The sequence below is a fragment of the Xiphias gladius genome, chromosome 21 (assembly GCF_016859285.1).
Source record: "Xiphias gladius isolate SHS-SW01 ecotype Sanya breed wild chromosome 21, ASM1685928v1, whole genome shotgun sequence".
Taxonomy (NCBI): Eukaryota; Metazoa; Chordata; class Actinopteri; order Istiophoriformes; family Xiphiidae; genus Xiphias; species Xiphias gladius.
The window spans coordinates 16,492,657-16,507,212 of NC_053420.1; the positions used below are offsets into that span (position 1 = coordinate 16,492,657).

A 14,556-nucleotide genomic window follows, 5' to 3' on the forward strand; every position below is an offset into this window, starting at 1 on the left:
TCTCTCTATCTCTCCTCTAATACACACAGTCCACTGGGTAGCTGGGTCAGATCTCTGTCTGTATGCAGCATGTAAGGTTGATCTGCCATGCATTCAAATGCAAAGACGGCTGCTCCTGCTGTGAAGAGTGACTGTTGCTGCTAAATCCCTGACATGACACACTAAAATAATACTGCCAGCATCTGATGTCAAAATATAACTCGATATGAATCTGAAACAGCTTTATAAATCCACGTCGAAGGTCAAGGTTCAGATCACTTCGCAACAGGCCTCAATGTTTTTTGTGTGTCTTGTGTTTATAGATTTTAGCAGGTCATGTTATGGTTTAACAAAGGTTAGAAAAAGTGTGTAGGATAAGATTCAACTGTGCTTTATGAAGGGTTTGAATTTATTTAAACATGTGCGCTTCATAGAGAGTAAAGTGTAGAAGTGCAAAAAAAAAGGCTTGTGAGGTGTAATGTCGCAGTAAAAAGCCTCTTTTTCTTGATTTATCTCATGTAGAACAAGTCAGAAACAAGTGAGGGGAAATGGATTAAAGTTTTATTAATAAGTTTTGAAGACATGGGTTTCGGAAATGTAAATTAGCTCAGAAATGTAAATTAGCTTTGCAACGAAGAAAAAGCTAACAGTAAGGTCATGTAGAAGAACATTTATTACATTTATCAGACAAAAAAAGGGACGTTTTAAATTCTTTTTGTTTTTTACATAACGGACAATGCCATTGTGTTTGAAAGCATTTAAGCATTCAGCTCTTTAACTACAAATAATGTATAATGTAGTAATTCATAGTTTTGTTTGCAGCCACAGTAGGCATCTGTTTTCAGCCAAACGCACAGATAAACCCACTGTTAACCCAGCACCAAACAGCACACAGACAAAGTTGTGGTGCATTTAGCATCTAAAGAGCCAGATTATTCGCTCAGGAGTTGGTGAAGATCAAAACAGAGAAAAGAAGAGAGTGAATATTGCACTTGGATTCATCAGGGGGCCAGAAACATGAATGCTAATGAATTCTAATGTTGCTCCCTATGTGCTGGACGTGTGAAAGCAATTTTTTCCTCACAGGTTCACCGCATGTCCGTGTGGGCAAGAAAATAAATTAATTTGGCTTTTACATTATTCCTGACCATTTCTGAATTTATGCTATATGGTTTTATATATTTGGATGCAAATTTTTCCTATTGTGTCAGGCAGCAATTGGTTTCCATTCATTTCCGTACCATATTAAAATTAATAGGTAGACTCATGAAAATTGCTTAAGTGTCAGTCTTCATGAACATTGTGATGAGTTACATGACTGAAGCAACTTTCAAGTGTCTGCTAATTGATTTTCATACGATATGGAAATTAATGGATGCCTAGAACGGTAAAAATTCACTCAAATTTCTGAAAGACATTAGCAGGATTTGCAAGTTGATTGTAAAGAGCAGGAGATTTGTAGCAATGGGGCTAAAATAAGCAACGTCGCTGAAATGGTCTTTTGAATAGTGAGGAGAGCCACTGAGAGACATAATCTTGGTTCACTGGTAAAGGAGTTAGATGTATCATATTATGAAACTGGCTCTCCCCAGGTATACTCAGTAAAAAAGTGTTGAAATGTTAAGAGTTTTTGTTTGAACATGACTGGATGAGTAATGAAACCCCAGTGGCAAGCGGTCAGTCTTACAGCTGTGACTCAGTATAACATAAGTCTGAGCAGACTGTGCTTATAGGCCTTCAGAACTCTTTCCAGCCCCTATCGGCAGCTTCATTCACTGCTTTTAGTCCACAGCTTTGATGTGATGTGTCGGGATGATTTCCGCTCTTGGCTAGGTGAGGAATGTCTAACTGACTGTAATGAAGTGTCCTCTGTCGTGGTGAGAGATTTGTTCACTACTGATTTTAATTTGTGACTGCAGAGGGAGACTGTTTTTTAGGTAATTTTTTCTGCTGTATACAAACATGCTACCTCCATGCTTAAACTGGGCATTGAGCCAGTGGCGGTGAGATGCTGCAATATTGTACTGCACTCTCGGCTTCGCCCCATGCTTTATATTGAAAAGCATACTACTGTATTACTAAGTAATAATCTGGTAAGGAAATAAAAATAAGTGGCAATTATTTTGTCAATTTCTCAAAAATACCAGGCAGTTAACCTGAATATTTGTTTGATAACCGGTTTTTACACCATCTATTGACATTTAAAGGTGCATTATATTTAACATATGCGTAGTGCTCTCATTAATCAAACTTTATCCTGGTGATATCAGTGTGGTTTGTGGGTGGCTGTAAAGAAAACTGATGGCACTTATGACATTATAGTTTCACAGTTAAATGTTACTTGACCTATCAACAACAGTAAAATAGAAACACATCCAGCCAGAAAAGCGTTTTAAGGGTTTATTTCATAATTATTGTAAAGACACTGAAAGTGTGAGTTACCAGCTGCAGAACAGAATAGAAGACAAATCACAGATTTCAAGTATTAAGTCCATTACTGAAGGGATTGATTTATTGTTTGGTATTAACATATACCTAGCATCACCTAACATCAACTAACAGCCCCAAACTCAAAGGTATTCAGCTCAGTATCATATATGACAAATAAAACGTTTGAAAGCTGGGGCTGCCAAATGTTTGGCATTTTCTCGCTTGAAAATGGACTGATTAATCAGTTATCAAAATAGTTGCTGATTAATTTTCTTCAAATGACAGATAAATCTACTCATCACTTCAGCTCTAATAATATTAGATAAGGATACTCTGGAAATGCAGCACATAGTTCATATGCAAGCACGCTGTTATATGTTTTCCTCGTCGGGATAATACACCGACTTTCTTCCCTTTGCTTTCTTGACAGACTCTTCAGTGTTGTCTTGGAGCTTTTGACCAAAGATGAGAAGGGAGAAGGTGACGGAGCTAACAGCCATCCGTCGATGCACGGGCATGGGGGTAAACCAGGTGGATTTGATGTTAAAGCCCTTCGAGCCTTCCGAGTGCTGCGACCCCTGCGGCTGGTCTCAGGAGTACCCAGTAAGAACGAGAACTCCTGAGCTCCACATACCAACGCACGTGCAACCCATGTTAACGCTTTGTAACCCAATACATAACATTTACCACATACTCTCTGTATACATTGTATAATGGTCTTAGTCCTTCTTCCCAGTAAGGGTGGGTTGAAGGGTTATGCATGATGAGTCCAGATGGTCTATGTGCCGTCCCTGAGGACTGTTTTTCATCTGTTCGAATATCTACATCAGCGCCCTAGAGATATGAGGTCTGGGTATTAAAAAAAATAAAAAAATCAGTGTAAACACTTCTGACACATTTATGAACTATATGTGGTTCTAGATGTACCGGAGTACAGTATATACTGAAACTGGTATCTAATTTGTAGATAAGGCAGTACTGTTTCACACTGCACTGTTTCACACTGTTTTCTTCTTTGCATAGGTTTACAGGTGGTGTTGAACTCCATCATTAAAGCCATGGTCCCTCTCCTTCACATTGCCCTCCTGGTCTTGTTTGTCATTATCATCTATGCTATTATCGGCCTGGAGCTTTTCATTGGCAAAATGCACGCAACTTGCTTTATTCCTGGCACAGGTAACCCCTCTTGATTGTCCGTTCCACAAATAAAATAAAATCGACCTTTTAGTCAATACATTGTGCGTTTTAAATATTGTAACAAGCAGTTATTTTATGTTGACAATCACCTGACCTAAGAAAGTACTGTGCACTGATTATCAACATGCATTTCAACTTGATTCTAAAGGTGGAACCAGACTAATTTTTAATCGGACAGCACGTAGGCCCTGCTGAACAGGTGCCTCAGACAGGCTTTTTGCCCCCTGGAGCTTTTAAATTTAAATCACATTGCAACATCTCTGTGGATGTCAAGCTGCCAGGTTATTCTCTCCTACGGGGGCTGCTTAAACACTTGGCATTAAGTAAAAATAAGACCATGTAAAAGTACTCCATTACAAGTAAAGGTCCTGCATTTGATATCCTACTCAAGTTAGTGAACAGAAGTATTATCGTGAAAATGTAGTTATAATTTCAGCAGTAAAAGAACTTGTTCTGCAGTAATATGGCCCCTGTGACTGATATTATATGTGACATCATTAGATTGTTAATACTGATGCATCAGTGTATTTTACTGTTGGAGCTGGTTTTAACTGCTTTATATACAGTTTGGTAGTTTAGTTCAGTGGTTCCTAACCAGGAGATTGAACCCCTCCAAATGGTCACAAGATAAATCTGAGCTGATTAATGGAGGAGAAAAGAAGAAAAAACAAAGCTCGGGCACACAAATCTGTTTTCATATTTTGGACTTTTCTCGAATCTTTGTGTTTTTGAGAAATAATAGATTGAATAGTTATTGAAATTAAACCATGTGAGGAGTTCAGAGGGGAAATGTCTTTGGTGAAACTGCTAAAGAAAGAATCATTTTGTTGTAAGGTGCCGCTGTAAATCAGAATGCTGCTGGTCCTAGCTAGTGTTTGTGCTGAGATGTAAAACGTGAAATCAAAAGCCGTTTTTACCCCCTAATTTTGCAGTCTTTCTAGAGAGTTAAATGATTAGTATAAATTTAAAAAGTGTGAGGAAAAATCAAAATGCAAAAAGTAAAGAAATGATTGTGGGCCACATACCAATTGTAAATATGCTGGTGGTCAATGCATTAATTTTAAATAATTACATAATACACATACTCTGATTATTTCAAACAGATTTTTCTTCTCTTTCTCTAGATGTGATAGCAGAGGAGGAACCAGCTCCATGTGCGATCTCAGGACACGGGCGCCAATGCCCCATCAACGGCACCGAGTGCAGGGAAGGCTGGCAAGGTCCCAACGGTGGCATCACCAACTTTGACAACTTCCTGTTTGCCATGCTGACAGTGTTTCAGTGTATCACCATGGAGGGCTGGACGGACGTGCTGTACTGGGTGAGTTCCTCTCTCTGTCCTCCCAGTTCAATAACCTGTGACTGTCACGTGCCTTCAGCATCAAATGTCTGTTCAAATCAGACACACTAGAGTAATGTGACTGACAATCTGATGATGAAGCCGCTGATAAGTTCCTGAGGCAGATCTTATCACTCTGATATGATTGATTGACTAAATGACTGAATGCATTCAACAACTCATCAACAACATGATGCTATCCTTGCACTATCAGTATTCCTGCAAAATCCCCATTTTTCTTCGTCTGAAGAAAAAGGTACTATGTACTCGTGTTCTGTTCTTCGTGACTTACAATTTCTTGCTTTAACGGCTTATTTCACTCTTTTCTTTCTCTTCATTCCTCTCTCTTCCCCTCCTCTCCTTCCTCTGTGACAATGCTTGTTCCTCCAGATGAACGATGCTATGGGCTTTGAGCTTCCATGGGTGTACTTTGTCAGTCTTGTGATCTTCGGCTCCTTTTTCGTTCTTAACCTGGTTTTGGGTGTGTTGAGCGGGTAAGCACCTTCTTCTCTTTACAGACAGAGACCTTCTGCTTGGTTGCAGGCTGGAGGTTCTCTGTTCTTGTATGTGTTTTCTGTCTGTTAACCAGCTACTTTTGGCTCCTGTAGGTCAATGACGCCATTGGATGGGAGACACCTTGGATTTATTTTGTTAGCCTGATCATACTGGGCTCCTTTTTCGTGTTAAACCTTGTGTTAGGTGTGCTAAGTGGGTAAGAGGCAACTTGTGCGGTGGTTTTGGACTGCAGTGTGCAAACAAGAATGCTGTGGGTTGTTGTGCACCCAGCACTGCTTGCTGTGTTTGGAAGTCGTGTTAGCCTATAGATGAGTTTGTTCTATGCTGAAAATTCTTGGGATGTGGGGAGTACACAGATCCTGACAATCTTTCTACAAAGATTTGGAGATATTTAACCAGTAACTGTCGACTCTGTTAGGCCCTCAAGATAAATATATATTCTTTCTTAGGCGTTCTCCTCTGACCTCTGTTGGCGTCACACTATCACGTCCTCTCTACGGCAACTGCAAAGTGTGCGTTCCCTCCCCCGCCCCGTCCGCAACCCACCCAACCTCCTGAGAGAGAAATTAATCTTATTCCTCGCCCTTCACTCCCTCTGCACGCCTAAGCTTTCTCAAACCCCAGTTTGCTTTCCCAGCTCTGTGGGGTGGGGGTGGGGAATTACAGTAGAATTAACTCTGGATGGTTGACCAGCCAGCAAAGCCTGATTTTAAAAAAAGCCAGCAAGGTAAACATAATGATCAGCTGAGACACTCTTGAAGTTCAGTCGGCTGCTTGAGATTGGCCTGGTCTATTATCTGCATCAGCTTTCTAAATGCTACTTTGCTACCTTCTTAACATCAAGTCTCTTTGTTTTTGTGTCAGTTCTTCTCATATGTTTGACTTTTTTATCATCACAGTTTAAATACATATATACATATAAATAACACAGTAATGACAATATCCCACCATGCACTACATATACAGTGTTTACATCCTGTCTACTGAATGTTTACATATTGCACTTTTCACAGTAGTTGTTTTATATAATCTATGAATTTAGATGCTGTGCAAATGTTGCATGTCTCTTGAAACCATCTGTCTACCGAAATGGACTTTTCTGTATGATTAAGATGCTCGCCTGAAGGATACGCTACTGTACTGTCAGGCTCTAAATATAGCACTGTGTTGTCTTTCAAAGGTGTACATCTCCCTCCAGTGGCTAGGGTTCAGAAACACACACAGGGAATTGAAAGGCTTTGATTGAAGTATGTGAATATGTGGAATACAGTATGGGCAAGGAGAATGAACAGGAAATACATATACAGGATATCTTCATTCAGTGCAGTGAAAAATGTCCTGTTGTTAGAGGTTATTTGGTATAGGCTAGAAAACTATACTAAAGACTATGTTTCCATTTTGTTGTTTGCTGTGAAAGCGTATGCTCTTTGTGTGTGTGTGTGTGTTTTTGGTCATTTATGCACTCCTGTGTATTTGTATGTGTTTGTTTGTTGCGTGCTTTGTCTGTGTGTGCTTCTGCAAACCCAGAGAGTTCTCCAAGGAGAGAGAAAAGGCCAAAGCTCGTGGAGACTTCCAGAAGCTGCGTGAGAAGCAGCAGCTGGAGGAGGATCTGAAGGGTTACCTGGACTGGATCACTCAGGCTGAAGACATCGACCCCGACAACGAGGATGAGGCTGATGAGGAGAGCAAGCGCAACCGTAAGCATCTTCCACCACCCCCTCCTTCATCTGGTTAAGACAAATGCAAGAGCCCTTCAGTACAGAAAACTGTTCGATCTGTTTGACTGTTTTATCCAGCAGTGTGTATTATCATTGGCATGAGAGGGTTGTGATTTCTACAACTATAATTAGGCCTATTGTTATGTAATCAGGAAACGCAGTTTGTACTCCAGAAATCTATAATGTGTAATAGTGGGAGGTCTGTGAAAAGAACACAGTGGGTTGAAGCTAAAAGATAATTTCTCTCTGGATGAGAAATATTTAGATATATTAAGACTGTTTAAAACAGAATAGATGTTTTTTTCTTGAATTCCTGTTTCCATTTGGGTGTAGTGTGTTCTAGTTTTTCTTATTGCCCCAGATAGCTGGTCAATCATGTTGAGACATATCAAGCACAGATGCAGAGGGTATTATTAGAAAAAAAGAGCTGATACATTAATCTAAAACTATACTCAAGTCTTCTCTTCTTTTTATCCCTACGATTTTGCAGCTTTTCAAAAGCCATCTTGGGAAATCATGTAGGAAAATCACTGACTGAAGTGGAAGTAGACAGTGCAGGTTGATCAAATGGACTGCAACTAAAAGATCAGTTGCACTTACAACAATTGCAAAATACCTCCTGAGATGTATTGAACATTGCAGAATAAATGTGTAACTTAACATAATGCAAAATTATTAACAATATCTGTGCTATAGTCTGTGATACTTTGTTGGCCATGCACAGACACAATGCATACATGCACACATATAGACAGAGGCATGTATTGACACAGAGATAGAGGTGTTCAATATAAACATATGAAAGGTGTTTAAAGCAGAGTGTACAGACTGGTTTTAGCTCCACTGGCAATGTATATGTATGTCACTGATAGAAATGGAGCACGTTGTGAGTACGGTGGAATTTATCTGAGAAGGAAATACGAAAAAAAAAAAACATATTACTTGAGCAGTAGAAAAACTCTTAATCCAAATCCTCCTTATATAAGCAGCACACACGATGCAGAACAGAGAAAATGCGACTGCTTCACCTTATATGTTGAGCATAGGATCTCTGTTTTTTGCAGTCTGCTCATTCCTCATTTTAATGTACTGTGTTCATTTACTGTTGCCTCTCCCACCTGTCTTTTCCTCTAGTTAAACCTCATGTACTGTATAAAGTCGGATGTTTACTCTCTAATTTACAGTCGCAACATTACAGCAAACATTTACCATAAAGTGAAAAGTTCCCAGGTAAAGGTTCTGTGCTATAATGAAGGCAGGTTCATACTGCTTTTCTTAAACATCCATCCTGGCTTTTGGTGTCTGTCGACGATACATGAGCCCCTACGAACATGTTAGCATGCAAATGCTTTAATTTGCACTGTAGCATGTTGGTACAGGGCCTTGTCACCTGCAGGCGTTTCCTGTGACTGCGTTTCCTGTGACTAACAGCTCTCCATGTCATTCTTCTGCCCTCCTCAGTGTCTGCAGCCCCTGTGGCTCCTGCTGCGCTTGCCATTGTTTGGATATTGATATTTTGAATACTGTTGTTGTCCTGTGGTGCCTGTGTGCTCTGACCCATTTTGATAGCAGCCCATTCTCGCCCTCCATGTCCCTCTGCTGTGCCATTGTGTCTGAATGCATGGGCTTGCATGCATTACACATGAAGGGGTGACTCTGGCTGACCTTACTGAGAAGAAGAAAGGAAGGTTTGGGTGGTTCAGCCAGTCGTCCGACACTCATGGTAAATCCTATGGTTTCCCTCCAGTGTTCTCTGGCTATTGTGTGTGCGTGTGTGTATGTGTGTTTTCTTACATATATGTGTGAACGAACAGAAGTATGTGTGTTTGATGCGGAAATTGATCTCATGCAGAAAAAAATCACTCGAAATAACTAGACCAAACACTCAACAGTGTTAACTCTCACAAAGATAAAAATGTTATCGGCTGTATTTGCTGATTACTGTCATACCGCTTTCTTGCTTTCCCTCTTGAGCTGGAGAAAAAAAACAAAAAACACATCAGGTTCACTTAGTCAATAATCATTACTGTGTTCTTCACAAATATGTTATTGGAGAGTAGATGGTACTGGAAACTAGGAAATCAATTTTAAAGATGAGCAGCCGTTGCCCAAAAACTTCAGTTGAAGCATCTTAATTGACTGCTGAGTGAGCTTTTGAGTGCGTGTGTGTCTGCGTTATGCCTCATCACTGTGTGGTTTACTATTGTGTTTAATTCTCGTGCTTGAGCATCACAGCCTCTTAGTTCTTTTTTCCTCCTTTTTTCCTCCTGTTTTATCCTTTTTTAAGGTCTACTGGTTCTATCTTGTCTCCATTACGTGAGTCTGATATGGAACAGTAATACAGCTGTGTTTGATAGCAGGGACGTCCTGTTTCCTTCCCATGTCCCATCTCAAAAGCTGGGGCTCAGTATGAATATAGGAAACAGGGCTAAACCCAGATCACTACTCCAGCAGTCAGCACTATTTTCAGAGCTGAGAGCTGTCCGACCACTCAGGAATCAAAGCCAACACGTCTACATAAGCTAAGCAGCAGCACACACACCACGCTCTGTCATACAAGTTAAAGTACTGAGATGTTTCACACAGTTAATCAGCATCTGTCTACACAGACAGTCTTTCCAAATGCGTGTAGCATTTCAGAGACAGCTTTGAGAGCTCTGTCCTCTTCACCCTGCTCTTTTCTTCCCTCTGCTCCTCATCGTCCGCATCAGTCAGCCCTTGTAGAGCAGCTGTCCATTTGCCTGTACCATGTCAGCTCCCTTTCAGCACTTGGTAAATGACACTGATGATGACAGTGATGCACAGCCACGGTGCTTAGCGCCTTCCTTTCTGTGAGGTAGTTTTGTAGTTGCACTGTGGCTTTGGAGATTAGAAAAGTTTCCCCTTTCTTTTTTTTAAAACCACTATCAAACAATTGTGATGCACTTGGATATAGATTTTGTTGTGTATTTGTTTTGTACAATTTCTTCTTGTATGTATCTTTTTTCTTCGTTTTGAAGAAATTCCTGCCAGAATCGCCCGATGTGATGCAGGCACTGTCCGTTTTGTTTCTTTCCACTCTACTTCCCCCTGGGATGCACTGCCCTGTGTCTATCTGAAGAATCTTGTGCCACTGCGAAGTGCATATGATTATTGTTTTGTAAGTGTCTGCTTTTTTTTGCTGCTGCAGCAAGCGTTCCAGCCAGTGAAACAGAATCTGTGAACACCGAGAATCAAAACGGGGAGGATGAAAAGACACCATGCTGCGGACCTCTGTGGTGAGAACATACAGAGCTTCGCACAACTAACCTTTTCAATCCAGGACCGCTGTTGTTACATTAAATTACAGTACATCAGATTACAGTACATCTCTGGTGTGACCGCTGCTATTGAGTTTTAAAAAACATGTGACTGTCACATCACAGGCTCTCAGTCATCACGACATTTTACTGCTTCTTTCTGTACCTTTTGATTCGTGGTAAAAGAAAAGTGGTAACATGATTAAAGCAAACATCTTACTCACATTACATGTTTATATTGTTTCCCTGCCCTATATTGCTGCTGACTTTTGCGGCAGGACATTTTTTTTATGCTGTGATCAATGAATAGCCTAATCTCCATTTTGCAACTTTCAATAATTCATCAAACAACCTGCTTTTGTAAACTTCTTTCTTTCTTCTTTCTTTCAGTCAGAAAATTTCAAAGTCAAAATTCAGGTCAGTATATATTGTAGGTCTGTGTCTCTGCATGATGCACATAGGTATTGCTATAAGTTTGTGCGTGCATTAGATTAGTTACTATTGAGATTAGCCTTACGCCGTATTTTTCAGCTAATTACTGTATGTACTATACTTTATGACTTGCAAAAAATATATTGATGCAGTTCCCTCATGGCCCTTTCCCCTTAGTCCAGTGCATTCTTATTATTTATGGAAATTAACCTTAGGGATTTCCCTAAAAAAATCACTGAGGTGATGTATTTATTCTATTGTTTGGACTTTATAAGTTATGTGAACAGAGCCTTTGTTCTTCTAAATCCTTTGTGAGTCATAATGGCATTATTCCTCGTATTAATGTTACTCTCTCCTCCGGCAGTCGGCGCTGGCGCCGCTGGAACAGGTTCTGCCGCAGGAAGTGCCGGTTGGCTGTCAAATCGGTGCCTTTCTATTGGCTGGTCATCATCCTGGTGTTCCTCAACACTCTCACCATATCATCAGAGCATTACAACCAGCCCCTGTGGCTGACACAAGTGCAAGGTATGAACAACACTTCAGTGCTTATGCAAGTCTTATTCCACAATGACAAAATGTGGATGCATTTTTATTATTACCACAGTCAACTTTTCATGTATTTGGTAGTTAGAAGGATATCTCCAAAAGCTGAAACACAGATTTTGATCAAACTAGTAAGACATTGTTTTCTTAGTTTTACATGTCACAATGATGGCACATTTTCACTATTTTGTCATGAGTTACTGCAGTTATTTGAGTAAAAATTTATCATGTATGTCATGCTAGTCTATTACTGTGTATTTTGAGGCAGACCCAGAATCAGATGAAGATTAAATTAGATCAAAGCAAAATATAACACTTTTCAACATGAATATACGTACATTGAAAAAGGCATAGCTGAAAGCTCTGTGTGTTTGTTTAGACTCAATTAAACTGACTGAATTAAAATAATAATCTGAATGATTTGGTTGTTCGAACTATATGGCATAATTTATCTGAGTGTTTTATATTCTGTGCTATCAAACAATTCGTATCTTTTATAGCAAAACAAATCTTGACACTCTTTAAACCCCTGATCTCTCTCACCATTCATTTGTGTGTTTTTTAATCTTCAGTCTTCTTCTCTGGCTTTCAGATGTGGCCAACAAGGTGCTGTTAGCGCTGTTCACATGTGAAATGTTGGTGAAGATGTACAGTCTGGGGCTACAGGCCTATTTTGTTTCACTGTTCAACCGCTTTGACTGCTTCGTGGTGTGTGGAGGAATCACTGAAACCATTCTGGTGGAGTTGGAAATCATGTCTCCCCTCGGTATCTCTGTGTTCCGCTGTGTGCGTCTGCTGAGGATCTTCAAGGTCACACGGTAAGACCGTCACCGCGCTGTGTCTGTGTGTGCGCGTGTGTTTGTGTGGTGTTCAGTTAATCACCTGTCTCTCCTCTTCTCTCTTGCTCGACCTTTCTTTGTAGTCACTGGCAGTCCCTGAGTAACCTGGTGGCATCTCTGCTCAACTCAATGAAGTCCATCGCTTCCCTGCTGCTGCTGCTCTTCCTCTTCATCATCATCTTCTCTCTGCTGGGCATGCAGGTGTTTGGAGGAAAGTTCAACTTTGACGAAACCCAGACCAAGAGGAGTACCTTTGACAACTTTCCCCAAGCTCTTCTCACTGTGTTTCAGGTATTTACATTCTGGACTACAGTTCAGATTATGACATAACTCTACACCATGGTCACTCCCGTCTGAGTGGCAGACACACAAACATTCAGTATTTGCGAATTTGTGCATTAGGTAGTAGATACAATGAACATGCAAAAAGCGGATGTTCAAGTGTTTAAACAAACAGATTTAGAACGAATTACGGTTTGAGGTTTAACAGACTGTTGAAGGCTAAGAGCAGAGAGATAGAGCTAGACCGATAAATCAGAGCAGCTGATAAATCAGCCGATAGTCGCTCACTGCAGATACTGTATATCACTATCTGTGTATGTTGGCTGATAAGAAACAAGAAATCGCAGTACAAAAATTCCAAACTAGGTTTAAAGTCATTTAGAAACAGTGTCACCAATGCATAGTCTGGCCATGTTGTAATGTTAGAGGTTTTTTAGGACACTCAGTGACTCCCATCTTGATTGCCTATCAACTGTTGTATTTATGGCTGAAGTCCTCAGGATTTTACTTTTGCTCATTCCTTCAGCAGGAATTGCAGGTTTGTACTACACCATGCGAAAAAGTGTGTTCAACACATTTCCTCTGTAATGGTTATATATGACATACTACTGTTGAGGCATCTCCCGCACAATAAATATTATGATCGATTTTAGATCCTGACCGGAGAAGACTGGAACGCTGTTATGTATGATGGCATCATGGCGTACGGAGGCCCTTCCTCCTCTGGGATGATTGTGTGCTTTTACTTCATCATCCTCTTCATCTGTGGAAACTGTATCCTCTCTCACTCATACCTGCACACCTGTAGCTGCTCCAGACATGACACTAAGTCTAAGTCTAAGTGTATATATTCATGATATGCTGTGTTTGAAATATACTGTGCAAGAATGTGGTATTCATTTGTTGCTGGAGTATTGTCACAGGTATGAATTACATTGCTAATCTTGTTTCAGTCACTGCCAACTAATACTGTTGATTAATTCAGTGGTTTTAACAATAGAGTTGTCCTTTACTGAACACTTTGCTCAGATATCCTGCTGAATGTCTTCTTGGCTATCGCTGTGGACAACTTGGCAGATGCAGAGTCTCTCAACACAGACGAAGGAGACAAGAAAGGGTGACTATTTGATGTCCTTCTAGCACTTAAAATAATTTTAAGTGTTAGCTTTAAATGCTCAGATGTCTTTCATTCATAAAAATATCTCTGTTTATTACAGGGACAAAAAGGATGATGATAAAGATGATAAGGTATCCCTCAATTTCATTCATACACTGAATCATAAAGTGACTTACCTTTATAGTTATGTGATGTACACTGACACAAATTGCACGCTTTCTGCTTAACTGTAAGGATGAGGAGGAGGACAATGATGATACAGCAGCGGAGGAGGAGGATCCAGAAGTACCATCGGGGCCTCGGCCGGTCATTTCTGAGCTGGTGAAGAAGGAGAAGATAACTCCTATCCCGGAGGGAAGTGCCTTCTTCATCTTCAGCAACACTAACCCGTAAGACACACTTCCGTCACACGCACACAAGCAGGTAGTGTCTCATATCACACTGAGCTCTCTTGCTGTGCTGTATTTCCTTTGTCCTCCAGGGTTCGTGTCTTTTGTCACAGACTCATAAATCATCACATATTCACCAACCTCATCCTGGTCTTCATCATGCTCAGCTCTGTCTCACTCGCTGCTGAGGATCCAATCCGGAACTTCTCAGCTCGCAATATTGTAAGTTCACAAACCTTCCGCAGAAATTTCTTATGGCTTCTAACAGACTGTGTAGCGAATGGAGAAGTGGGTGAAGTGACATTATTGATAAATCACTTTTCTGCTAATAATGCTAGTTAAGCATTTTGAGGTGCAGTTTTGTCATAAATCTTTGGTTCTTTAAACGACCATACTGGCGGGTTTGTTTGTTTTAGCCAATCTATTTTAACTTGCATGCTTTACATTACTACTGACCAGTTAATATTGGTTTATACATTGAATTCTTACCATTGTGT

The 14,556-nt window shown here is 40.3% G+C and overlaps 1 protein-coding gene across 1 annotated transcript in view; it reads left to right on the plus strand.

The window, feature by feature from the left end:
- cacna1da (calcium channel, voltage-dependent, L type, alpha 1D subunit, a) overlaps nt 1-14,556 on the plus strand; it is a 55,951-nt gene that overhangs the window by 18,020 nt on the left and 23,375 nt on the right. The window contains exons 4-19 of the mRNA XM_040158726.1: nt 2,840-3,012; nt 3,433-3,585; nt 4,731-4,927; nt 5,336-5,439; nt 6,989-7,158; nt 8,828-8,902; nt 10,349-10,436; nt 10,848-10,874; nt 11,254-11,414; nt 12,025-12,250; nt 12,355-12,562; nt 13,207-13,327; nt 13,583-13,670; nt 13,771-13,801; nt 13,905-14,059; nt 14,152-14,281. Coding sequence (XP_040014660.1) covers nt 2,840-3,012; nt 3,433-3,585; nt 4,731-4,927; nt 5,336-5,439; nt 6,989-7,158; nt 8,828-8,902; nt 10,349-10,436; nt 10,848-10,874; nt 11,254-11,414; nt 12,025-12,250; nt 12,355-12,562; nt 13,207-13,327; nt 13,583-13,670; nt 13,771-13,801; nt 13,905-14,059; nt 14,152-14,281 — 2,107 coding nt within the window. The remainder of the gene's footprint in view (nt 1-2,839; nt 3,013-3,432; nt 3,586-4,730; nt 4,928-5,335; nt 5,440-6,988; nt 7,159-8,827; nt 8,903-10,348; nt 10,437-10,847; nt 10,875-11,253; nt 11,415-12,024; nt 12,251-12,354; nt 12,563-13,206; nt 13,328-13,582; nt 13,671-13,770; nt 13,802-13,904; nt 14,060-14,151; nt 14,282-14,556) is intronic.